Below are 26,180 nucleotides of genomic sequence, written 5' to 3'. Positions count from 1 at the left end.
ACTTTCTGTTCCATAAATATAAAAAATTGTCAGATAAATACACAGACCACCCCCTATAGACCGAGCTTATAGGACGACTCGCGGTCACCGCCCGTATGGTGTATAGGTCTTATATAAGATTGCTCGCGCGCCGCTCTGATCAGTTGCGCCCAAGAATACGACCTATTAGCAGTGTGCACGTCTGTACGAAAATAATTGAATCCCATCAAAAACATTACATGTAAAAAGATGGAAGTCTCGCAACGCAGTTCTTCTACTACAAAAAAGTTTTGAGATGTAATGTGAAACCAAGTCGATTATTTTAGTCAGCGCCAGGGTGTGTTAAAACCGTAACAATATTAGATACCTTTATTTTTTTAATACACACTTATAATGACTTGACATTAATCAATAGTCTACAAAAACAATACTTAATAATAATTAAGTATTGTTTTTTTAGACTTTATTGATAACAATTTTACCACAATAAATTACGGCACAACTGGTACGTACTACGTACCACTGCCTGTAATGAACATGTCCCATCCCTACGCTTACACGTGTCATTTGGAACGCCCAATCACAACGCCGTGAGCACCCGCCCCGCACCTCAGAGGTTGGTGATTTGCAACGCGAATAAATTGGCCAATATTAGGCTTCTATAGGCGGTTTTCTGTGGATAAATACTAAATACACTATATAATATAGACCAAGAGATACAACACAGTCCAAACTATTGATGGCAGGATCTAGTTTTTTTTAAATCTGGTTTTTATTGAGGCTTTGGACACTCTAGGTGAACATGTCAGCCTCATGGGTGCTTTCATAGTTCCCTACTCAAGGGAGAGGTCAATAAAGTGGTAAACACTGATTGCTTTGTCCGATATAGGCTCTGCCAACCAACAATTGATCTGTCCATTTAATTGTGTATGGAGCCCAGACTACCAAAAATTCTTTTTCTCAAGTCCGAATTCCGGACGCATTCCAACACGTGAGACAAGTCATCAGTCTTCTGACAGTTAGCACATAGTGGTGACGATTTAACACCCATCATGCACAGAAACTTGTTTGTAGGGATGTGTCCGGACCGGACTCGGAAAGCTGAGACTTCTTGATATTTAGGTTTATAGAACTTTATTTTTCTCAAAGAAATTAATTAAATAATCAGTAAGTATAGCGAGTGCATGCGTACTCACTTACAAAGCTCTTAACTAAACTTAAAAATAAATAAATACTAAAACTTATGTTTGGTAACTACCAACTTAACTAAATATCCGTAACATTAAAAAAAAATAGCATTTTGGCTATTTTTTCTTTACTCTTTAAGCACACAACGCGAAATAAACTTTATTTTTACTACTAATCTAAAAATAAGTTATTAACTACCTATATATTTAACTAAACTCAGTTCGAAACATACACAACAAACCAGTAAACAGTGGGTAGGGAAACAACTACAAATTGTTACCACAAAATATACCAGTTATTATATATTGTATTTTAAAGATGTGTATTAAAATCTACAAATAGTACGCACGATCATATTGTTTACTACTTGACGACAAACATTTGTAATTTTTCGTAAAGAAATGAGTGATTCCAGTGATGAAGATGATCTAACGCCTGTGGATGTTGCACTTTCCTCGCTATAGTGAGGGGAAAAGTTTTGTGTTACACAAGGGTGCAAATGTATTTCAGGAGTTTTGGTCCTGACCGCGGTCGGGGTCGATTGTGTTCCGGGGGCCCTTTACAATGGCATTCGCAATTGCATCTTGTCACCAGATGTTGACCGGACCGTGATAGTTTTTACCGACGCGAGCAGATGCTCAGATATGCAGTTTACGTTTCTGTAGAATATCTGCTTATCTCGTAAAACGTGGGTTAGTTGTATGTGAATATGAAACAGTGAGTGGCAATGTTAACAGTGCAATTTACCGGTGAGATTTTTCCATTTCACGTCTTTTAAATAACGGTCCGCTCTTAACAGTGTTTGTAGGAAGGTACAACTACATTCGGTATTTTTGTTAGTTTAAAAACAAACAACTTATTAGGCTACAAATTGTACGCCTGAACCTTCCTCGGGAGTCTCTCTGTTGATGGGTGAGGGCCGCATGAGGGTCCGCTCGGTGGTTTTTAGGGTTCCGTGCCCAAGGGGTGGAAACAGGACCCTGTTGCTAGGACTCCGCTGTCCGTCTGTCTGTCGCCAGCCTGTGTCTCGTGAACCGTGATGGCTGGACGGTTGAATTTTTCACGGATGATGTGTTTCTGTTGCCGCTGCAACAACAAACAAATACTGTGGGCGGGTCCGGCTCGCACTCGTCCGGTTTTTTGAGTTTATCCCGAACGTGCAGGCTTACGGGCGCGGGGGGGGGGGGGTGTTGCTCAGCGAACAATCAACGAAACCATCGCATTATTACTGACTTCGAGTGGTCAACGTTACGCTTCAAAATTCTTTTTGCATTGTCTACACGATTTCCTGCATGTGCAGCCAGTGCCGCAACATGTGCAGTGACAAAAAAGGGTATCGCCACTTCACTACGCGGAATTAGAGGACTCTACCACTCAAATTTGATAACTATGCAATTCAAGTGAGGTGCTATTTGTGTGTTTATTTTTTTTGTTGTGCTATTTGTGTATGAATTGTTTAAATGAGTGTTGTTTAAGTGACAACGTGCCGTCCTCTTGTGCTCGAAGTATGGGCATTTTGGTAGACTAAGTTTTTTATAGTATAGGAGGCAAGCGAGCTGGGAGAATCGCATAATTGGGAATTGATGTCAAAACGGCAAAACAATAACCAAGAGGATGAAATGCTATCTATGACATCCAAAGACGCCCAAATCCTCATCTCTTAGAAGCCGCATAAGATATAGCTACAGAGCTCCATCCCGGCATCTCTCTGAGTGGCTCAACATGGCAGACGACAAAGGCGAATTCATCAAAGCAGCAAGAGAAATATATCAACTGAACGAAACCGACAGCGAATCAGACGAAGAAGAACCAACACCTCGAATCGACGAGCAAACGGCATCTCAAGATGATATTGGCCTCGCTTGGCACAAGATGTTACGAAGACCGAAACGAAAACGACGAGAAGCATATCACCAACGCTCTCCCTCGACGACATAACCTATCTTCCAATATTGGCTTAAGGCTGCATAGCCGGCTGATTATAACTATCCCTTTCCCATCCCAGAGCGTGTCACTCCCCATAAAATTACGTCCCCTGGTATGCCGGCTAGTCCGGAGCAGGCATGTTCCTGGCTGGGTGTGGCGTCTCTTGTCTTGTCACAAGGGTGCAAATGTATTTCACTTCTCGTGTGTTGCAACACTCGCGGGTAAAATACAACTTTGCACCCTTGTGTAACAAATAACTATTTTACAATTTTATTTTGGGCTATTTGTAAACTTTTAAGCGTAGTCTTATTCGCACATCCCCATATCTCTACTAGATAATTTAGGTGAGACTTCACTAGAGAGTTGTATATAGTTTATAGTACTGGACGCGAAAAACAGTGCACAGTGTTAAAGAGACACCCTCGTAGTGATGATAGTTTGTTTTTTAGGGTTCTGTACCCAAAGGGTAAAAACGGGATCCTATTACTAAGACTCCGCTGTCCGTCTGTCTGTCACCAGGCTGTATCTCATGAACCGTGATAGCTGGACAGTTGAAATTTTCACAGATGATATATTTCTGTTGCCGCTATAACAACAAATACTAAAAACAGAATAATATAGATATTTAAATGGGGCTCCCATACAGGTGTTGGTTGTGCTGTTTTTTTCCGTAATGGTACGGAACCCTTCGTGCGCGAGTCCGACTCGCACTTGGCCGGTTTTTTTAATTTATTAATATGAGGTTTCCACGTTAGCTCACTATCAAGAGTCCTAAATACTTTTATAAATACTAATATTTGAAACTTATTATTATATACTTGAGATAGTGCCGACATTCTTACGGTAGATGTCGCTATGCGCCTCCCTAAGGTGTGTAAACAAAAGAAAGGAATGGAGAAATTTGCATGTTTCTGGAAAGTTTGCGTAGCTCAGTTGGTTAACTGTTCAGTGGAGGAGCTTTTAAATGAGGAAACCTAGTCGCTGTAAGAGAAATTAACTATCAAGCATAGCAATTAGGCAAATATTGACATTGAATTTATTATTATAAAAAAAAAAAAAAAAAAAAAAAAAACATCAAAATATTTAATAAAATAATTTGATTTGTTCCCAAACTTGTTCATAGATGGCAGCACCAGTCTCTCTCGCTACAACGTAAATCCGTAAGGAGTTCGTGTAGGAGGTGCAAGCGCGCACTGCTTGCCCTTAGAGCTGGTCAAAGACGCCTAGTCTCACTAAGATGGCATATAGTCGAGAAATTCGGACGGGCACCGCCGTGGCGGGGTGGCCTAGGGGTTCATGGCGTTAGCCGCGATAGCTAAAGACGCCGGTTCGAATCCGGCCTTCACCACTGGAGGGCTTCGTCACTTTTTCTTTAATATATGACATCTATTACAGTTTTTAATTTATATATAGTAGTGTGACTACTTAAAAAAAAAAAAAAAAAAAAAAAAAAAAAAAAAAAAAAAAAAAATCAAAATATTTAATAAAATAATTTGATTTGTTCCCAAACTTGTTCATAGATGGCAGCACCAGTCTCTCTCGCTACAACGTAAATCCGTAAGGAGTTCGTGTAGGAGGTGCAAGCGCGCACTGCTTGCCCTTAGAGCTGGTCAAAGACGCCTAGTCTCACTAAGATGGCATATAGTCGAGAAATTCGGACGGGCACCGCCGTGGCGGGGTGGCCTAGGGGTTCATGGCGTTAGCCGCGATAGCTAAAGACGCCGGTTCGAATCCGGCCTTCACCACTGGAGGGCTTCGTCACTTTTTCTTTAATATATGACATCTATTACAGTTTTTAATTTATATATAGTAGTGTGACTACTTAAAAAAAAAAAAAAAAAAAAAAAAAAAAACAAATCAAAATATTTAATAAAATAATTTGATTTGTTCCCAAACTTGTTCATAGATGGCAGCACCAGTCTCTCTCGCTACAACGTAAATCCGTAAGGAGTTCGTGTAGGAGGTGCAAGCGCGCACTGCTTGCCCTTAGAGCTGGTCAAAGACGCCTAGTCTCACTAAGATGGCATATAGTCGAGAAATTCGGACGGGCACCGCCGTGGCGGGGTGGCCTAGGGGTTCATGGCGTTAGCCGCGATAGCTAAAGACGCCGGTTCGAATCCGGCCTTCACCACTGGAGGGCTTCGTCACTTTTTCTTTAATATATGACATCTATTACAGTTTTTAATTTATATATAGTAGTGTGACTACTTAAAAAAAAAAAAAAAAAAAACAAATCAAAATATTTAATAAAATAATTTGATTTGTTCCCAAACTTGTTCATAGATGGCAGCACCAGTCTCTCTCGCTACAACGTAAATCCGTAAGGAGTTCGTGTAGGAGGTGCAAGCGCGCACTGCTTGCCCTTAGAGCTGGTCAAAGACGCCTAGTCTCACTAAGATGGCATATAGTCGAGAAATTCGGACGGGCACCGCCGTGGCGGGGTGGCCTAGGGGTTCATGGCGTTAGCCGCGATAGCTAAAGACGCCGGTTCGAATCCGGCCTTCACCACTGGAGGGCTTCGTCACTTTTTCTTTAATATATGACATCTATTACAGTTTTTAATTTATTATTATAATTATTTATACCTCATACATATACAAAACTCTATGAACTGTTATGTAAGTGTTGTTTTTATAGTATTGATGACTTTCTTAATCATAAATTTTAATCCTTCTAATGTTAATTCTTAAGCTTATATATGTATGACATTCTTTCTAATTTTGTAATTACTTTGACTTTAATAATCGAAATGACGTAACTTTATAACTTGACATTGTATAAATTTATAGGTATAAATTGAACTATGTTGTAAGATAATTATTATAATTAAGTAGTAATATTAATTTTCTGTGATTTGGCGAAATTCTACTACTGTTAGTAGCGAATCAAGACAATATACAGTGCATGTACACCTGTATAGGTAGAATCTTGGTGAAACAAACTCAAAATATTGTACCCAACACCTACTTATGTAACCACATGTAACCCAATATTCATATGCAAACAAATCATTCATTCATTCAAAAAATTTCTCTAACTAATTATTAATTATACATTAATTCAATTATTAATTATACATAATAGCATGCATGGCCTGTAAATGTAATTTAGGTAATAAGCTAGATATAAGACAACTTGTGTGCCCTGACAGGGTGTCATGGAAGCTCCCTGTATAATTTTAATAACATCTCATGTACATGACTTTTACAAAGAAACATCTTATCTTATCTTAACACATTCACTGTGGGATGCGGTCAAAAGATCCCATGCAAAGTATACTTACTTGTAATTACGAGTTACACAAATTACCGCAAATTGGAATGGACTCGACCAACATGTTGCCAGTTTGAGTCTCGCCCAAAGCAGTAAATTATTTTATTATGCCTTTAATAAATGATTATTTAATTTATTTAATTTAATTTTTATGTAAAAAATATTTTTATATGTTGTAGTGCTCCATTGAGACAGCAGTTTTGAAAATGAACGCATAAGAGGGTAAATTTTTTTTAGGGTTCCGTACCCAAAGGGTAAAAACGGGACCCAATTACTAAGACATGTCAGTCTGTCCGTCTGTCACCAGGCTGTATGTCATGAACCGTGGTAGCTAGACAGGTGAAATTTTCACAGATGATGTATTTCTGTTGCCGCTATAACAACAAATACTAAAAAGTCCGACTCACACTTGGCCGGTTTTTTTTAAATATTTTTTTTAAGGGTGGGGTTTCGTCACTTAGTGAGGATGTCACCCCCGTAATGAGATCTATAGTAGTAGTGCAGTATTACCTACCACTACATTATTTTTAAGTATAGATTGTACATCATCCTGGCCTCGTCTGATAATGGCGATGCCAGGATGATATTGCGAGGTAGCTGCAATGAGATGTTGGTAGTTTTGATATCATGTCAATCCCCAGCGACTTGTTGTGGACACATTCCATCAACATTCTATAACCAACAACATCAACATCTACCAACATCATTTTACCTATGTAACTTTACTTTTGAGTGGCATTAACGTGAGGCACTTCATTCGGTTCTTGTCTGTTTGTCTGATTTAATATTTTGTCTTTTTATTAAATATAAAACAATTCAAGTCTCGGAGACCCTTTACATCTCTGGATAATTTGATGATCTTTTTTATTATTATATACATTTTATCTCTGACACCTAGAGACTTAAACATCTCTAAACAATTTTAGTACTTCTGTTATTTGTAGTTTTTATTAGTTTTTTTTTCTTGTGTATTTTAACATTTATATTTATGTAATTGTTTTTTGTAATTTTGGGTTAATTTTATTGTTTGTAAAAATTGACATGTAAAAGTGCCCCTGTGGCTTATTTGCTGAATAAATGTTTGATGTTTTGATGTCTATTTTATTGCATAAAAAGGGGGTTTCAATTTTTTTTAACTTGTCAGTAAGGCGCTATTTCCATATAGCTTCAATTAGAAATCAACCTTATCAACAAGCGACAATGTGGTACCTTTTGGTTGAAAACGTCACAAATACAGTAGCAAGTGAAAGAGCTAGTCTAGAAAGAAATTTCAAATAAAGGAATTGTAATTTCTTAATTAACAAAATTCAACTTCATTGGTACAACTGTGGGTAGACATGAAGATTGGCAGGTACCCCCAGAATTGTTCTAGCAAGCAAGCCAGCACACTTTCTGAAGCACAATTGAAAATATGTACACCAAGTTACACCAACCGGAAACATCCTCACACCTCTTTTTTTTTTATGAAATAGGAGGCGAATGAGCAGACGGATCACCTGATGGTAAGCGATTACCGCCGCCCATGGACACCCGCAACACCAAAGGGGTTGTAAGTGCGTCGCCGGCCTTTAAGATGGGAATACGCTCTTTATAGGGCAACAGTCTCAAAAAAGACCACTCGTAACTCGTAACATCATCCTTCTGTATTTTTTTCTTGAACAGAATTTTTAGGAACTGTAATAGATATGGGGCATTTTCTATGAAAAGGGACCTTATTGTCGATGGCGCTTGCGCCGCACAGCGGCATTGTATTTATATCGGAGCATCGTTAATAATGGCGTAAGCGCTATCGACAATAAGGTCTCTTTTAATAGAAAATACCACATGTATTTTTAGCCCGCATATAAAATTGGTTGTCAAGAGGTTTATCATAATTTGTATAGCCATATTGGGTTGGACTAAAGCAAAGGGGGTGCCGACACTTAGAAAATTTTTCATCGGAGTGATGTTATTATGACACCTATTTTTTATTGTGTTATCATAGAGAATACGCTAAAATAAGCATGTTTTGTAGGAAAAACTTTTCTCTAAAATAAAAAATGGCCGAGATATTTGACCCGCAAGTTGAAACCACTACTTGACAAATTAAAATCAATCATTTGGAACAAACAGTAAATTTAAGTAACAGAGACAAGATAGGTGCGACGACGAGCGAAGCGAGGAGGTGTGTTAGGTTGACCGCGATGATCGCGATCGCATCAGAACAGACATGTTATTGTACCTACTAAAAAAATTCTAAGTCTTTTTTTGCACCCCCTTTGCTTTAGGCCAACCCCATATTGCAACAAGTTGTGACAATAATGAAAAGTTTTTGTCAAGAAAAGTTCATAATGCAGGGTAGTTATTATTAAATCAATTTTCAACATACGATATCAATACATTTTTCTGCTGTCTTGGCAGTTATAGTTTATACGTCATAGAACCATAAAAGGATAAAGGGCCGCAGGCTATAAACAAGGTACTCACTTTACAGATGAAATCCACTTAATCACAATCGGTAAGAAATGACTAGAATGTTAACAAGTCAGTTTATAAAATAATTGATTAAAAGGAAACGAAATAATTTACCTTCAATATCACTGACACGACTGACGCTGAAATGCAAGTTGCAACTTACACCTGCACCTGCTGCCCGTAGTGGTTATATACTCTTTGTCTTTGCTGCTTGCTGCCTGCTGACTGTGACTACTGTCACTGTCGACTCGACTGTCAAAAGTGACAAAGCAAAGTGAAGTGGTGACATGAATCTAGTATAACACTGGATTAGGCATGAGTGGTGGGGGGAACTGTCAGAACGGGATAGTCTTATATATCTTTCAGTAGGAGTAGCAGAGAAAGCGTTATTATTGTTTGTCCTTGTTACAGCGTCCCTTTTTTTATTCCCTACCGTTTTGTAGTTTTTTTTTTCTTGTTATGGCTTTTGTTACGTTAGCCAATGTCAGGTTGCCAGGTTGTGAAGGAATTAAAAGTTAGGGAAACTAGGAATTAGGAAATACGGATGACAAACATTTGGAAAGGAAAGGATTGGATTTTTTGTATAGTTTATGGTGGGCTACAAAATGTACTTGAGCAAAAATATTGTCGCATTGCGTATGTTCTGTCCCTCACGGGCGCACGCGGTAGGCCACTTCTATAGGATCCAAGTGGTGACATAAATGAAGTCTTCACATGTTAGAAAGACACTTCCGCGTTAAGCCCGCTCCAGACTACGCGGCGCGAAGCCGCGAACGCGAGTGTGGAGTCGATTTCGCTGATTAGCGAACTACACTCCACACTCACGTTCGCGGCTTCGCGCCGCAATTCGCGCACGAGTGTGGTCTTTACATATTACTGTCACCTTTAAATTTAAATAGTTTGAGACATTGAATAAGCCGTCCATTTTAATCGAACTATATTCATGTGTGATGAACTGTCAATGTCAAATCGATACCCGATAGATAGACTCGAGACCCGATACTGTACTGTGGGTGGTATTTTGTGGTCAATATAAAATTACTTGTATTACAATAGATTTTTCAAATTTTGTAGTGTAATTTATAACAATGAGTGATGAAAAATCAGAGGATAACACGGCGAGTTTATCTAGCGCAACGGAAACTTTAAAAATAGAAGATAAAGATAATGGCGACGCCGTGAAATCGGATAAAGTGAAAAGTAAACATCTTTACTCTCCTGTAATTCCACCAAATTTTGCTATTTCAGGCTATTTAGACTTACTACATAACATCACTTCTATTCGATATTTTAAGATTATTACTTAGTTTGATTAAATTATTACAAAAGACAATGCAAAGTTGAGGTTATCACAACTGATAATGAAAACATAGTTTAGTTGCAATTTACCTTGTATAGGTTATTAGACCTAGAATGGTGCTTGTTTCAAGCTAGTATTGGTCAGCGTACGTAATGCACCCAATATTTTCTTAAAAATAATAATATTTCATTCGATTTGCTAATTTAGTTGAAAATAAATTGCCAAATATGTGATGTCACACCAGGGGCGAGGGCGTTGCCAGGTGACCAGGTGTGACAAGGAGGGGAGGCGTCAAAAACCACGAAATTCGTGTGATATAATTTATGGACCCCTTCCAGCACCTAAAGAAATTACACAATTAGTAATTACTTTTTTTTGCATTCTAAATTTGTCCATGAGTGTATGAGTTTTGTATATCATCGCCTAGTACAAGTTTAGCTTAGTTTAAGACTAGGTTGATCTGTGTAAGATTGCCACCCAAATACCATTTATTTATTTAATTTTCCAGTTGACATATTATTGAAGGCAACCGGCAACGCTCCGATCATGAAGAAGAAGAAGTGGGCCGTGGACGCAGAGAAGCCCATCGGCTGGATCATGGAGTTTGTCAAGAAGTACCTGAAGCTGGAACCTGATGAGAGACTTGTATGTACCACATTCCTACCTATATACCTACTTCTTCAGTCGGTCCCTCAATGCTGAGGATCGTGACATCATGTCCTTCAGTTGAAGACCAGGTTCCTCTATAGGCTTATATTCTTCGCCAAGCGCATAGCGTCGTGCAGTTTTAATCAGGGTTCGAAATTATTTATTATTATTATTTTTCTGTTTCTGCATTTCACCGGCCTATAAATCCCGGTCTTTTGATAGGCTTGCGTGGGGATATAGACCCACGTAAAGGCCCCTTGGAGAGCTTTAATGTCATGTAGAATGCCTGCTGGAACCCGTTCACTCACAGGTGCAACAATAGACACCCATGAACCCGCAGCAGGCATTGGGACTATTGTAAAAAAAATTAATAGTATACCCGTTTATGGATTGAAGTTTGGCTGGTCAAAAGATTGGGCTATTGCTGAGAGGTCCGGACACATGCCATAACAATGTTTGTACTCGTTATTATTATTTGTAATGCAGGCAGGCAGTTTAAATGTGACATTTTCAACCAAAAGGTATCACATCGTCGCTTGTCAATAAGGTTGATTTTAAATTGAAGCTGTATGGAAATAGCGCCTTATTGACAACCGACAATAAGTACCCTTATGATTGAAAATGGCACAAATAACTGATAATGCCTGTATCCAGTCACAGAGTTCTCAGTGTATTTGTCGTACTTGTTTCTGCCACTGTTAACCTAAACGGTAATATACGTTTTTCAGTTCCTGTACGTGAACCAGACATTCGCGCCGTCCCCGGACCAGATAGTGAAGAACCTATACGAGTGTTTTGGTACAGACGGTAAACTGGTGCTGCACTACTGCAAGAGCCAGGCGTGGGGCTGAATGGAAATACTTCAGTATATATGCCTTATAACGACCATAGGCTTAATAAGAGTCTCACAACCCGCTACAAAAAAGCAGCTCCCAAATTATTAAAGTTACACTCATTTTTAAACAAAATAAGGGGACGGCCGCTTCTCCTTGCAAAGATAGTCCCCGTTTTCCTCCGGGACATTTACATTATAGAAAATATTTTTACACAATTCAGGTATTGTATATTAACCTATGTTTGTATTCAACATAGCTATGTCCCTTTGTTTGACTTTTTTAAATTTTCTGAGCGAAAAACATTTTCATACAAAATATTAAATGCTCCTATTATAAATATTATAATAATTAAAAATTCGAAGAAAATCAAAGGAAAGGGGCATAGCTGTGGTTGATTTACCTGTAGCAAAGATAGATATAACTCCGTAATAGATGGATACAGTCTAAGGAAAAAACGTGCCTCGAAAATCAAGAAAATTTGATTCTCGTTCAGAGGGCGCTACTAGCTTTGGCCTACTGTCGTATAGATGGCGTTGACGGTTTCGTTTGTTATTTAACAATTTTAACGCATATCAGTGAAAGAACATGGGTCAAAATCATAAAAATAATTAATGCAAATAAAAAAAATCATTTATCTATATTTAAATACAGTTTATCGTATTTTTATAAATCTTCATTTTTAGTTTTAAAGTGTGTCGACAGATGGCAGTGAATTTACTGGGGTTACAAAATTTACTATGACAGTACCGCTCTAGTATAAGTTACTCTATGCCTGTAGCTATGTAGACATTAAAATTGTGTCAAAATATTTTCAATAAAGTTAATATCCAGAGAGGGAAAGACTATGTTTGTATGGAAACGCGGTTTCGGGGCGATCGTCCACTTCCATCTTAATTCGAGAGCTAGACCAAGATAAGTCTGCAACGATTTTGATAGCACACGCAGTGCAAGTTTATTTAAAACGACAAACTTGTATGAAATTATGAAATGACTTTTTTACCTCAGTAGCTTGAACAAGCCTACTTTCGTCACTCCCTGGAGTGAGGAAAGTGCAATTTTCCACACTCCAGGGAGTGACACAAAGTAGCTTTTTAATTTAGTTAAGACCATAAACTGCCAATTCATACTTTTATAAAAAAAAACTGTGTAATTCGAATTACATTTTAACCTTTAATTTGTTCTCACTACTGAGGTGAAAAATTATGTGTGCAACACGAGAGCAAAGTTATTTTACATCTCGTGTTTTTGAGTCCCTCGCTACGCTCAAGATTCTAACTTAGAATTACTTGCATCGCTCGTGAATTAATTATAGAATCGTTCGCTTTCTCGGGACTCAAAATAAACACTCGCAAGAAAAACCAACTTTCCTCTCTTGTTGCACAAATAACTATTTCACCTCAGCAGCTCGAACAAGCCTACTTTCTTTACTCCCTGGAGTGACGAAAGTGCGACTTTCCTCACTCCAGAGAGTGAAACAGTAGCTTTTTATTTTAGTGAAGGCCATGAACTGCCACTTCATACTTCGGGGTCTATTACAAATAGTCTACCTACTTACTTAACTACTCCTACATTTTTTTTTTTTTTAATAGTTTATTTATTTAATGAGTCTCCAAAATTACAAAAACAAAAAAACAAACATTACAAATTCGAAATACATTTTAACCTTTAATATGTTCTCACTACTGAGGTCAAAAATAATATGTGCAACACGAGAGCAAAGTTATTTTACATCTCGTGTTTTTGATTCCCTCGCTACGCTCAAGATTCTAACTTAGAATCGAAAATGTCTGATGGATGAGTGATGGATACCTACAATCAATCCATACTAATATTATAAATGCGAAAGTCTGTCTGTCTGTGTGTTACCTCTTCACGCTTAAACCGCAGAACCAATTTAGTTGAAATTTGGCATAGTGATAGTTTGTCTCGGAGAAGGACATAGAATAGTTTTTATCCCAAAAATCATCCCTTAAGAGGGTCAAAAGCGGGGTGAATTTGAGATAATTAATGAATTGCCTGATAATTTGTGTAAGCAATTAAGCATATGCTCAAATTGAATGATTGCCATTAGACTTTATCCAGGCGCTATTCTTACTCTAGCTGCGGTTACTAAGTCCACACAGACGAAGACGCGGGCAGAATCTAGTAATATATGTGCCGTTCTCAACCAAAAGGGTACTTATTGTCGCTTGTCAATAAGTTGCTATTTCCATAAAGATTGAATTTGAAATCAACCTCATCGACAACCGACAATGTGGTACCTTTTAGTTGGAAATGTCACATATAAGTTGTAAATATTATATCTTAAGCTATTTTATATGTGATATGTAACTTAGTCACTATTATAAGTATATATTAGTCAACACATCAGTATTTTATTTGTTACTTTATAAATCATAATTATCATCTGGGGTCCTATTACTAAGACTCCGCTGTCTGTCTGTCTGTCACCAGGCTGTATCTCATAAACCGCGATAGCTAGACAGTTGAAATTTTCACAGATGTATTTCTGATGCCGCTATAACAACAAATACTAAAAACAGAATACAATAAATATTTAAGAGGAGTTCCCATACAACAAACGTGATTTACGATAAACGTGAGTGCGCGAGTCCGACTCGCACTTGGCCGGTTTTTTAAGGTACCTAAGATACCTATTACCTACGGTTAACACTTAGGGTTATCGATTAATTATGTCACACGAATTTCGAGGGTTTTTTTACCCCATCGTGTCACATTTGGCAAACCCCTCCCTCATGGTGTGACGTCACAATTTTTCAAGAAATCGGCAAATAGAATTAAGTAAGTATTATTAATATTTTATCAAAATATTTTTAACAAAACAAATATTAGTAATTTTATAACCCAAAACAGATTAGAAAATTAAACGATTAAAAATCATTATCGTTCCAGAAACTTGTTATTTAACTGTACAGCGAATATAATAATTTAGATAAGTTAAAGTGACGCCACAAAGTTTGTGGCTCCCCCTCCCCCATGTCACAACATGTCACATTTTCTTGACCCCCCCCCCCCCCCCCCTAAACGTGTGATGTAATTAATGGATGACCCCCTTATAAGGGTTTTTCAATGTCGCATACGGTTGTTATTTAGTGGTGAGAAAAGAAGTAAGGTCAGTATCAGGGGAAGGAAATGAAATAAAATATCAAATATTTCAAAACTTATATAAATAAGCAAGTAGGTATATTATACAGTAGAGGTATATACACTTCAGTCTGTTAGATTAAATATTGTCAGATCTATTCTGGCTAAAATTAACACATTCACTGCCAGACAAATTAAACAGTACTCCAAAAACCATGCAAGATCTATAGGCAGCACACCCGCTAGGCGGGTTGGCGAGGCCACATAACGATCAACGCAGTGTACGCCGAGCGCCCTATAGGCGGGTACTAGGGCGCGTAGCCAACGTGCTAATCGTCACATGGCGGACACGCTATACATCAAAAATCACTTGCGTTTCTATGTGTGAACGGCACGTCTGTACACGCGGCATGCGTCATAGTGTGAGTAAGTTGTATATGAGCGGTCGGCAAACGGTCGTCAATCTGCTGTCGCGGGGCGAGGTAATTCGAGTCGGGGCGGGGCGGTGCGTGGCCGTTCTGTATGATAACTTATTATGTGGTATCGTAATCAGTTCAGTTCAGTTCTTGGTTCTTATGGCATCTGTCCATTGGGACAATTTTGCCAGCATCAAGGTTTTTAGAGCAGAATTTCAGTATCAGATCTTGATCCAGTCCGTGTAGATGCTTGATCAGTTGAAAAATCTTATACTTATACTACTACAGAATGAGATATGAATATCGTTATCTCATTCTAGCAAATAGCTTTGTCCCTACTTACGTAAGTAAAACTTACAAGTGTGATCCTGGCCTAAACTCAACTCTTTCCCACTAGCGAGACCAGTGTTGGCTGAACGTTAATTGCAAATATTTATTGTGCTTTAAGCACAAATAATAAACGTAAAAATTAGATAATTTTTGAAATACTCAGATAATACGATTTCCAGTCATGTGTTACGTAGGCTCTTTGGCATAGCCTATTTATATCTATGGCTACCAGCAGCAACCCACCTAGTAAGTTGTCTGGCATCTGAGCAAAAGTTACGAGCGCCCACTAGACGGGTTCCTTTTTTTTATACTACGTCGGTGGCAAACAAGCATACGGCCCGCCTGATGTTAAGCAGTCTCCATAGCCTATGTACCCCTGCAACTCCAGAGGAGTAACATGCGCGTTGCCGACCCTAACACTCCTCTCCCTCGAGCTCTGGCAACCTTACTCACCGGCAGTATTAGTAGGGTCTAGTGTTATTTGGCTGCGGTTTTCTGTAAGGTGGAGGTACCTCCCCAGTTGGGCTCTGCTCTAGATCTGGAATGACATACGCTGTCCTGTGCCCTACCACACAAAGCGAGATGTTATTTACAGTGCCCATACCTCTCTTTTGGACATAGTTTAAGGACATACCCGGGTCCCTGGCAGTGAATGTGTCAAAAAGATTTCGCAATAAGCAGGCAGGCAAATCGCTATTTTCTATCGCCCCCACCTCTACTGACGAATTCTTTGCTCGTCGTCTTCGTTGGTAAGTTATTCGTTTTGCCTGAAACAAATAATTGTAATAATACAAACAAGTCGTAAAAATTGCTATTATCTAAATAGCTAAGTTATACAACTTATACAGGTTCTTCTTCTTCTTCTTCCTAGCCTTATATCCCATTTACTTGGATCGGGGAGCGTCTGTCCTGGGTCGTCTCTGGTGGTAATCTTTTTCCTTTAAGGTTCTTTTTTACAAGACCTATCCATGTTAACTTATACAGGTCGATAAAAGAAATATGGTACCTAAGGGTTCATCCATTAATTACGTCACACTTGGTCACATTTGGCAAACCCCTCCCCCCTCCGGTGTGACGTCACATTTTTTCAAGGAAATCGGCAAATCGAATTAATATTTAACCAAAATATTTCTGACAACAGAAATATTAGTGATTTTATAACCCAAAACTGATTAGGAAAGTAAATTAAAAGAATAAAAACGATTAATCGTTCCAAAAACTTGTTATTTAACTGTACGGCGAATAAAATAATTTAAATGAGTTAAAGTGATGTCACAAAGTTTGTGACTGGCCCTCCCCCTTTGCTGACTACTAGTCAAATCAGTTTCTTTTTACCAAAGAGGATATAATAAGATAGAGCGGTACTGTCATAGTAAATTTTGTAACCACTGTAAATTCACTGCTATAATTTTTATTTATTTATGCATGGTGTTAAATAATTTTTTTTTGAATACAGTCAGATACCCTATTGTATAATACCTGGTGGTCTGCAGCACTTGTTGCCGGAGTCGGCCGGACTGCGCTTCGGTCCGGCGCCGGACGCGGCGGTCCCGGCGCCGGACCGGACCGTGTCGCACGGACAGCACGAGTGCACGCTGCTGCGTGTCGTGTCCATCGCTTCTATCTTCTCCACCTGTATGTACATTATTAAACGTTGTCAAATCTGACGAGCAAGGCGGAACGCAAGGGCACTACCTACCTTTTCTCGAAGCGCTTCGTCGTTTCTTTGAACCCTCATAACTTGGGTTTGGATTATACCAGATAAACAAAGTTCTCGGAATATGATGTCATTAGTGGACTTATTAAGCATAAAAATTTTCAATTAGCTCTTATACTTTAGATTTAATTCATATCTAAAAAACTCCGATTTCGTCACTCACTCACTGATGATCATCAAAACCTTTAGGGTACTTCCTGAAATCCTAGGAAGCTGTCTTCATCATCAGATCAGCTCCATGTCATCATAATATTGCATTGTCATGCAAAACTTCAGCTCAATCGGAAATCGGGAAGTGGGTCAAATAAGGTTACAAGATTTGACCCACACTAACTAACAGGGCAAGTTAAATAAGTTTCTAATATTACGTCGGTGGCAAACAAGCATACGGCCCGCCTGATGTTAAGCAGTCTCCATAGCCTATGTACCCCTGCAACTCCAGAGGAGTTACATGCGCGTTGCCGACCCTAACACCGCACCCTCGTTGGCAACCTTACTCACCGGCAGGAACACAACACTATGAGTAGGGTCTAGTGATATTTGGCTGCGGTTTTCTGTAAGGTGGAGGTACTTCCTCAGATGAGCAATTGGAGAAATGTGACCTTAGATGGTGCCGCGGGCACCCTATGCTGCCGGTCCCCGGACGCTTTCTTCTTCTCCTGCTCCGGTTTATCCGAGAGCGGCAGTCTCAACTCCTCTTGAAGGGTCTGGGGCTTCTTCTGCCCCTGCTGGCTCTCTTGCAGGGTTTGCTTGGCTGACGATGGCTGCGATCGCTTCTCTGGTTGTAGATATATCTGAAGAGAATTCGACAATATATTGATTTAAACTAACACAATTTGCACTCATAATTTTAAACTATTACGGGACTTATCGCGTAAAAACTTACGTTTATTAATGGTCTGACGTTTCGAACGTGACGTTACGTTCGTGGTCACAGGCAGACTGGCGAGGAATTGTATCTACATCTTGCTGCGCGGGTTTTGCTGACTACCCGCACTTGATCTTGATTATTAACTTGTACGCTAGGGTTGTCACTTTGCCTACACACAACACTCACGACATCCGATGGTATGTGATGGGATGTTTTTTTCCCTTACATTTGCTAATCACTTGATTCCACTAATCCAGATAAGTAAACGTTACTTTTTACACGATTAAGTGCCAGTTGCACCATCCGCACTTGACAGACTGATCAACGTCACCCGGCGCGCCGCGGCGGTTTACTATGAAACTTTCCATACAATACAATTTAGCGAACTCTTTAACGATGACAAACAGTTGGTGCAACCGACCCTTAGTTTCGTGTTAGTTTAAAATTATGAGAAAGCCCACAGCTAATAATATGATGCACTGCAGGACGTTAATCACGAATAATTTGGTACATTGACTCGCCTGTTCCTATCTCTATCGCACGCATAAAGTTATATAGCTGTCCTGCTCCCACAGTGGACCGCTATCATGGACGGGACAGTAATACCTATAACTAAGCGCGTGCGATTGAGATAGGAACAGAAGGCCTAGCCAAAGATGACAATCGTTTGCTCACGTCCGCTACGACAATTGAGACGCGAAGATTGATAGAGAGACTGGGCGGACATGCTATACATCAAAAATCACTTGCGTTTCTATGTGTGAATTGCACGTCTGTACACGCGTCATGCGTCATGGTGTGAGTAAGTTGCTTAAAAATAGTACTGAACGGCCGGCAAACGGCCGTCAATCTGCTGTCGCGGGGCGAGGTAATGCGAGTCGGGGCGGGGCGGGGCGTGGCCGTTCTGTATGATAATACTTATTGTGTGGCCCTAGTCCCACGTGTGTGTAGATGTCCTGGTATTACACCTAGTTGTAACTTGTGTTGTGTTGTGTTGTGTTGTGTTGTGTTGTTGTTGTAACAAACCTCAGGCGTCCTCCACACGATGATGCTGCCGGCAGCACACGCGCTCACGACGAAGCGTCGGTCCGGCGAGAACTTAGCACATGTCACTGCTCCAGCATGCCCTAGTCCCATGTGTGTGTAGATGCCCTCTTGGTATTTCCAGATCTAGAAAATAAACATTTTATATTTGAAAAGAGTAGAAGCAAAATACAAATGCGCCGTCCATTAACGCATCTGCCAGGGGGCGTGGCCTAGGAACAAACTTGTATGACGGTGAACGCACATGTGCGTTGGGAATAGTGAATGTGTTAAGGGTCTCGTGGATCGGCAATAGACAATAGACTGAACCTAATATTTATTCTCATTTGCGGTCACAATGTTTCGAAACAGTTTAGTAACATTACGATAGATTGGGTTAAGAACTTATACGTAAATATCTGGGAGACCGAGCTTTGCTCGGAAAACATATAAAAACTCGAAAATGCGCGTTTTCTCAGAGATAAGACCTAGCTAGATCGATTTTTCGCACCCGGAAACCCCCATATAGCAAATTTCATCGAAATCGTTAGAGCCGTTTCCAAGATCCCCGAAACATATAAATATAATACAATAATTGCTCGTTTAAAGGTATCCGTAATCCATACTAATATTATAAATGCGAAAGCGTGTCTGTCTGTCTGTCTGTTACCTCTTCACGCTTAAACCGCCGAACCGATTTAGTTAAAATTTGGTATAGAGATAGTTTGAGTCCCGGGGAAGGACATAGGGTAGTTTTTATCCCAAAAGTCATCCTTGAAGGGAGTGAAAAGGGGGAGTGGAAGTTTGTATGGGGAATCGATAAAAAATAACGTACCCAAATTACTAACTCCAGACGAAGTCGCGGGCAAAAGCTAGTAAGATTATAAAGTGGTAAAAAATAAATAAATAAATAAAAATGTTATATGTTTTGTTATGTTGTGTGTAAAATAGCACACGTTACTATATTTCCTTTCTAACGCAAAGTGTACACACGGCGACCACATAGTTACTGAAAATCATTTGGTCGCATTGTGTGCGAACCTATTACCACTGATCTAATCGTAATTTTACACAAAGATACCAAAACTGAGCACAGTCGCAGTGTGGTAACTATTACGAATCGTTACGACACACTTGACATTAAGTTACAGACTTTGATTGTTATGCCGGTCAAAATGGTTAGGCAATTTTTCAACTTGTCGGTCGGGCTTTGATGCCATTGCTAATGCTTATGCTGAAACCATAATACCTTGACGATCTGGTCGTTACAGCCAGTGACGAAGAGGTGACCATCAGCTGATATATCGAGTCCGTTCACTGCTCCGACCTTGCTCGCCTCCAACTGTGACCAAAACATTCAATGAGGATACATACATAATAAATAATAATAATAAAGCTTTATTTCTTCCACACATACTTCAAGCAAAATGAGTATAAAAAACATTAGTATAAAAAACATTAGAGTATAATAATTTAACTTAAAAAATATGTGGGCCCCTTTCGGGTAAAAGCCTACATACAGACATATAATCACGCCTATTTCCCGGAGGGGTAGGCAGAGACCACGGATTTCCACTTGCTACGATCCTGACATACCTCTTTCGCTTCCTTCACTTTCATAACATTCCTCATACACGCTCGCCGGTTTAGGGTGCTCTTGACCTGGCCTTTCTTCAGGATTTCCCCGATCTGATCAGATAAAGTCCGCCGAGGTCTGCCCCTTCCAACTCCCGTTTCTACCTCTCCCTTATACACTCTCTTTGTTAGCCTTCTTTCACTCATTCTTTCCACTTCCTTTCTTACAGTTAGTAGAGTAGATATATAATACTATTCATGATAGGTATTAAAGGTAATGGTTGTTTTCTTGACTCTATTTTATTTTGTGAAATAATAGGGTATTTGACTGTATTTAAAATAAATTATTTTACACCATGCATGAAATAAAGCACCAGAAGATTAATAGAGAAACGTAAAAAGCAGTTATTTTTAGACACAATTTCTATTTTAAAACCCGTATAAAACTATAAAGAGTACGTAATATGATTGTGACGTCACATGCTAGTGTTTCATATTATTCTAAATTCCATAGAAGCAAAATCTTATAGACATAGTATATACAAGTAGTTATAGATGTCTTTTCTCTTTTACTCTTATAGGATTCGCAATAAGACTATCTTTCTCTATCAAAGAGTGTCAGGCCCTTGGCAACATAGCAGTCTCAAAATCGTGACTGCGACGTTTTTAACTTTTTAATTTTTTGACTGAAATTAGAACCTGCCAGAGAGCACAGGAACGAAACATATTAAAACTAAAACGTCTAGATAAAATAAAAAGCTCAGAAATAAGAAAAAAACATGATCGTAGATGCCTTGGAACACTGCATAGGCATGAAGTGGAAATGGGCAGGACACGTAGCTAGGCTACCTAGTACAAGGTGGACGAAGCGAAATACGCTCTGGAAAGGACCACCAGGCAAACGCAGACAAGGGCGACCACAAACTAGGTGGATAGAGGACATAACAAAGCACGTCCCGTGCAACTGGCACACCAAGGCTCAAGACAGAGAGAGTTGGCGCAAACTGGGAGAGGCCTTTACTCACGAGGAGGTCCGCTCATTCAAATAAAAATAAAACCAATAGTGTTTAGATGTAAGTTAAAATTAATCAATATAATAAATTAGATTAGAGATTAGATTTAACCTTAGATTGTAAACAGATAATGAGTCGGAATAAAAGGCTTTTTTATTTATTTTATTTTATTATTTTTTGACTGAACATAAACTACGCACTTCGCGACCTATTTTTTAACCGGCAACGTCGACTTTGCCGTCCATTTTTGACAAGGGCCTGACACTCTTTGATGGCATTATAGGTAGGAGAAGGCGAAATACCGAAATTTACAAGAGTGAAAGAGAAAAAATCCTATGCTGCCCAAATTTGATATGAATATTGTTTCTCTTACCCCCGGTGCCCGGTCGCTCGGCGCGACGGCGCGTCTATGACTAGTATATGCTACGTGTCGATGTTTGAGAGTCGGTAGTCGGTACCTCTCTGGCCAGGTTCCCGCTGCCCGCCTCCCAGTAGGCGACGCGGCGGTCCGTGCCGCCCGTCAGCAGCTGGCAGCCCAGCGGCTCGAAGCACACGCACATGAACAGCGTGCTCGCGTACATCACTTGCCGGCGAGATAGCGACCTGGGGAGGTTCTAATGGAGGTTACAGTACTAAGTACCAAGGACCAGTTGCACCAACCACAAATATCAGACTGATCGATGTCAAGCAGCAGAGAACTATGAAACTTCCCGTACAATAAAATTTAGCGAACGCTAAAACGGCGACAGATGGTTTGGTGCAACCCTCCACTAAAATGGCACTAGCACAAGCCCTCCGATCATTTGCACCTATCCGTTTTTCTTTTCCCATAGCCTATGTTTGTGTCTCTTACCTATACATTGAACAAGAAAAAATTTAAGAATAGGGTATTTGACTGAATTTAAAATAAAGTATTTTACACCATGCATGAAATAAAGCACCAGAAGATTAATAGAGAAACGTATACACCAGTTATTTTTAGACACAATTTCTATTTTAAAACCCGTATAAAACTATAAAGAGTAGGTAATTTGATTGTGACGTCACATGCTAGTGTTTCATATAAATTCCATAGTAGCAAAATCGTTTTGACAGTTCGAAAAAAGAAGCTGATTTGACTAGTAGTCAAATACTCTATTAATAGACTGATCAACGTCAAGCAGCAGAGAACTATGAAACTTCCCATACAATAAAATTTAGCGAACGCTAAAACGGCGACAGATGGTTTGGTGCAACCCCCCACTAAAACGGCACTAGCACAAGCCCTCCGACCATTTGCACCTATCGTATACGGTATCGTATAAAGCGTATACGACCGGTTGAAATCGCCGACTTCGTGGCCACACGGCATACGTTTCACCGACTGGTTTCGCGTCCGTCCCCGCGCCGAGCGGGGCCCCACCACTGAGCAGCCCGCCACCGCTACAGTGCCTCAGTGACTGCGCGCCTGCGCGCGCGTCCACTTCACACACACAGGATGAGGATGCATCGAATGCGCCGATTATCGTATGCCACCAAAACATACAATCACTTAATAACAAATCGGAAAAGCTGGAAGTGTTACTTAGTGCCGACCTTAAATGCGACGTACTAGCCATTACCGAACATTGGCTCTCTGACGTAAATTTAAAGTGCATCAGTGTAGACAAATATATTCTGGTATCGTCCTTTTGTCGTAAGCAATCTCTTCACGGTGGGTCATGCATATATGTCAAAAATAGTATCAAAGCAGTAAACATACCCGAAATTGTTGACTTATCTAAAGAACTAGTATGTGAACTATCAGCTGTTTATTTGTTAGATTATAATCTCATTGTGATTTGCCTATATCGGACTAATTTAATTCATACGAAAGATTTTCTGACCCACCTTGAATGTGTGCTCGAGAAAGTCATTGAATTTAATAAAAATTTTATCATTATAGGTGATATGAACATAAATTGTATCGGACAAAAAACTGTAGACTGCAAAAATCTAGAGGATATATTGGTAGCCTATGACTGTAGGAACGAAGTTACGTTTCCCACGCGAGTTAGTTCGCCCTCGTCCACGGCACTCGACCACGCATACACCAATGTGGAGGTAGGCCTGATTACAGCATCTCCTGTAGTGACGAACATCAGTGATCACTACGCAGTGCGTTTAGACGTGACAAATCAACTTAGGAAACCTGTTGTACCATTTCGTTTATTCAGAAACTACTCTGAAATGAATCGCGTCAATTTCATATCCGCGTTGGAAAGTATAAACTGGGCGAATTTTGTGTCAAATAATGGTCATACAGCCGAAGCCCTATCAGCTCAGTTGAATAATACTTTATCTAACAGAATAAATACTTGCTTCCCATTAAAAAGAAATTTCCGTTCGAAAAAGACCGAATCTTGGATCACTCAAGACATATTAAACATTCAATCTTTATTATCTGATTGCCTTAACTTGGAACGTAAGTTTCCATCTAATAACGCGTTAATAAACTACATACAAAAATTGAATATTGAATATAAACATGCGATTCAGGAACGTAAAACGCAATTTTACTCATCTCAGATGGCCGTGACACAAAATTCGTGCAGAACTATGTGGAATATAGTAAACAAAGAAAGAGGAAAAAATGTACGGCTTCCTGTAGACTTCACAGAACTCGTGGTGGATCCAAATGGCGTAAAATATAGCACAAAGAAAGAAGCGGTAGATGCTATGAATGCTAGGTTCGTGGGTGCCGCGACGGCGTGCGGAGCCCCCCGCGCTGACCTTGACCGAGTGCGCGATCAGCTGAGCACGACGAGCGCCCCTGCAGACCAGTCCATAAGACTTATTCCTTTCACCTGCGATGAAGTATACACCATAATAACGTCCCGGATACCTCATAAAACAAGTAAAGACATTTATGGCGTATCCATGGATCTGTTGAATGCGGTCGCCTGTAGTTTATCTCCGGTACTCACGCACTTGTATAATTTATGCCTTAGAGAAGGATCATACCCAAAATCTTTAAAAATAAGTAAGGTCTCTCCCCTTTTCAAAGGTAAAGGAAAAAGAGAATGTGAGGATGCGTACCGGCCAGTGTCTATTATTCCGTGCGTTGCTAAGGTACTGGAAAATGGGTTGTGTCAGAGACTGGCAGCATTCTTAAATAAGACAAATACACTGTCCGACCGGCAATATGCGTACAGGTCCGGCCGCTGCACTACCGACCTAGCGCGTGAAGCCATACGCAAGGTCATGGATGCCCTGGAGAGGAAACAGCAAGTTGCGATGCTGTGCTGTGACCTTTCCAAGGCATTCGATGTGGCCGACCACAGCATCATCGCCGCCAAGTTGCTACACTACGGCATACGTGGCAAAGCTCATAGCCTCCTCACAGATGCGTTGCGTAGCCGATCCCAAGTTGTGGTGGGAGATGGAGGATTAGCTAAGTCCGATCCGCTAACTACATCTATGGGAGTGGCCCAGGGATCGTCGGTTTCGAATATTCTGTTTTCCCTGCTACTGAATGATCTGCCCGAAGCAATGACAACAGCCGACATCCTAATGTATGCAGATGATGTTGCAGGTGTTATAACGGCGCCAAATGTGGATCACTTGGAGACCTGTCTCAACGACGCCGCGAACCAGTTATCTCGGTGGTTTAGCTTAAACGGCCTAGCGCTCAATTTAACCAAGACTCATTTTATCCATTTTCAAGTCGGTGGCCGCACACCGAGACCTCTAAAGGTTCGCGCTGGCGGCGTATGTTTGCAGCAGGTAAAGTCGACCACATTCTTGGGTTTCGAAATCGACCGAAAGCTGTCCTGGGCTCCCCATATAGATAAGCTATGTGGGAAGCTAGGGGGTGCATGCTTCGCAATGCACCGCCTCGCTCGAGTCGTGCCGAGACATGTGGTGCGGACGTGCTACTTTGCAACCATCCACTCGCAACTGCAGTACGGCACAGAGCTGTGGGGGCGCGCCGCGGACTGGCTGCGCGCGTTCCGACTCCAAAAAAGAGCCGTGCGCGCGGTGATGCAGCTGTCCCAAGATACCTCCGTAAGGCCCTACTTCAAGGAACTTGGTATACTAACCTTGCCGTCCCTAAGAATATTACAGATTGCCACGTACGCCTACAAAAATATGTGCCATTTTAAAAAACGCTCCGACTCAGCCCGCGTGCTTCGTCACCCGAACAGGCTGTTGCCGGTAAAGCGCCGACTAGCGAGATCGGAGAAGATAACTCACGTGATGTGCCCGACTGTATATAACAGGTTGCCAGTGTCAATCACCTCGGCTCCTTCTCTAGCTTGTTTTAAAAAGAAATTAAAAAAATGGCTTCTCGAGCACACATTTTACAGTTTCGACGAATTTTTAAAAGTTTAAATTATGAGTTATACCTAGTGTATAATTATTATAATTAATTATATTAATGATTATTGCCTATATTATTAATCAACTTTTATATTCAATATTTTTTGTAAATAACTGACATGTAATATTAATATTATACAATAAATGATTATGATTATGATTATGATTATCCGCTTTTCTTTTCC

At 40.0% G+C, this 26,180-nt stretch overlaps 2 protein-coding genes across 2 annotated transcripts in view; one reads left to right on the top strand and one right to left on the bottom strand.

Moving 5' to 3' along the window:
- The first annotated feature begins 9,832 nt into the window (after nt 1-9,832).
- Nucleotides 9,833-11,675, top strand: LOC134743933 (autophagy protein 12-like). The gene is made up of 3 exons (XM_063677564.1): nt 9,833-10,020; nt 10,629-10,765; nt 11,497-11,675. The coding sequence occupies exons 1-3, from the start codon at nt 9,909-9,911 to the stop codon at nt 11,617-11,619; spliced, it is 372 nt and encodes a 123-aa protein (XP_063533634.1). The 5' UTR covers nt 9,833-9,908; the 3' UTR covers nt 11,620-11,675.
- A 4,396-nt stretch (nt 11,676-16,071) lies between these two features.
- LOC134744469 (cilia- and flagella-associated protein 52) overlaps nt 16,072-26,180 on the bottom strand; it is a 34,061-nt gene continuing 23,952 nt past the window's right edge. Inside the window, exons 5-10 of the mRNA XM_063678286.1 lie at nt 22,113-22,257; nt 20,316-20,408; nt 19,070-19,213; nt 17,775-17,966; nt 16,935-17,088; nt 16,072-16,222 (exon numbers count right to left, since the gene is read on the bottom strand). Of these exons, the coding sequence (XP_063534356.1) occupies nt 16,149-16,222; nt 16,935-17,088; nt 17,775-17,966; nt 19,070-19,213; nt 20,316-20,408; nt 22,113-22,257 (802 nt within the window). The 3' untranslated portion in view covers nt 16,072-16,148. The remainder of the gene's footprint in view (nt 16,223-16,934; nt 17,089-17,774; nt 17,967-19,069; nt 19,214-20,315; nt 20,409-22,112; nt 22,258-26,180) is intronic.

The sequence above is a fragment of the Cydia strobilella genome, chromosome 9 (genome assembly GCF_947568885.1).
Source record: "Cydia strobilella chromosome 9, ilCydStro3.1, whole genome shotgun sequence".
NCBI classification, from domain to species: Eukaryota; Metazoa; Arthropoda; class Insecta; order Lepidoptera; family Tortricidae; genus Cydia; species Cydia strobilella.
The sequence above is the reverse complement of the archived record's forward strand: the minus strand, read 5'-3'. Positions and strand labels throughout refer to the sequence as shown.

Bases quoted from the DNA above. Each gene is read 5' to 3' on its own strand.
- LOC134743933 (XM_063677564.1), top strand. From the start codon at position 9,909: ATGAGTGATGAAAAATCAGAGGATAACACGGCGAGTTTATCTAGCGCA. The intron at 10,021-10,628 runs GTAAACATCTTT...TTAATTTTCCAG, and splicing joins GAAATCGGATAAAGTGAAAA to TTGACATATTATTGAAGGCA. The intron at 10,766-11,496 runs GTATGTACCACA...TACGTTTTTCAG, and splicing joins TGGAACCTGATGAGAGACTT to TTCCTGTACGTGAACCAGAC.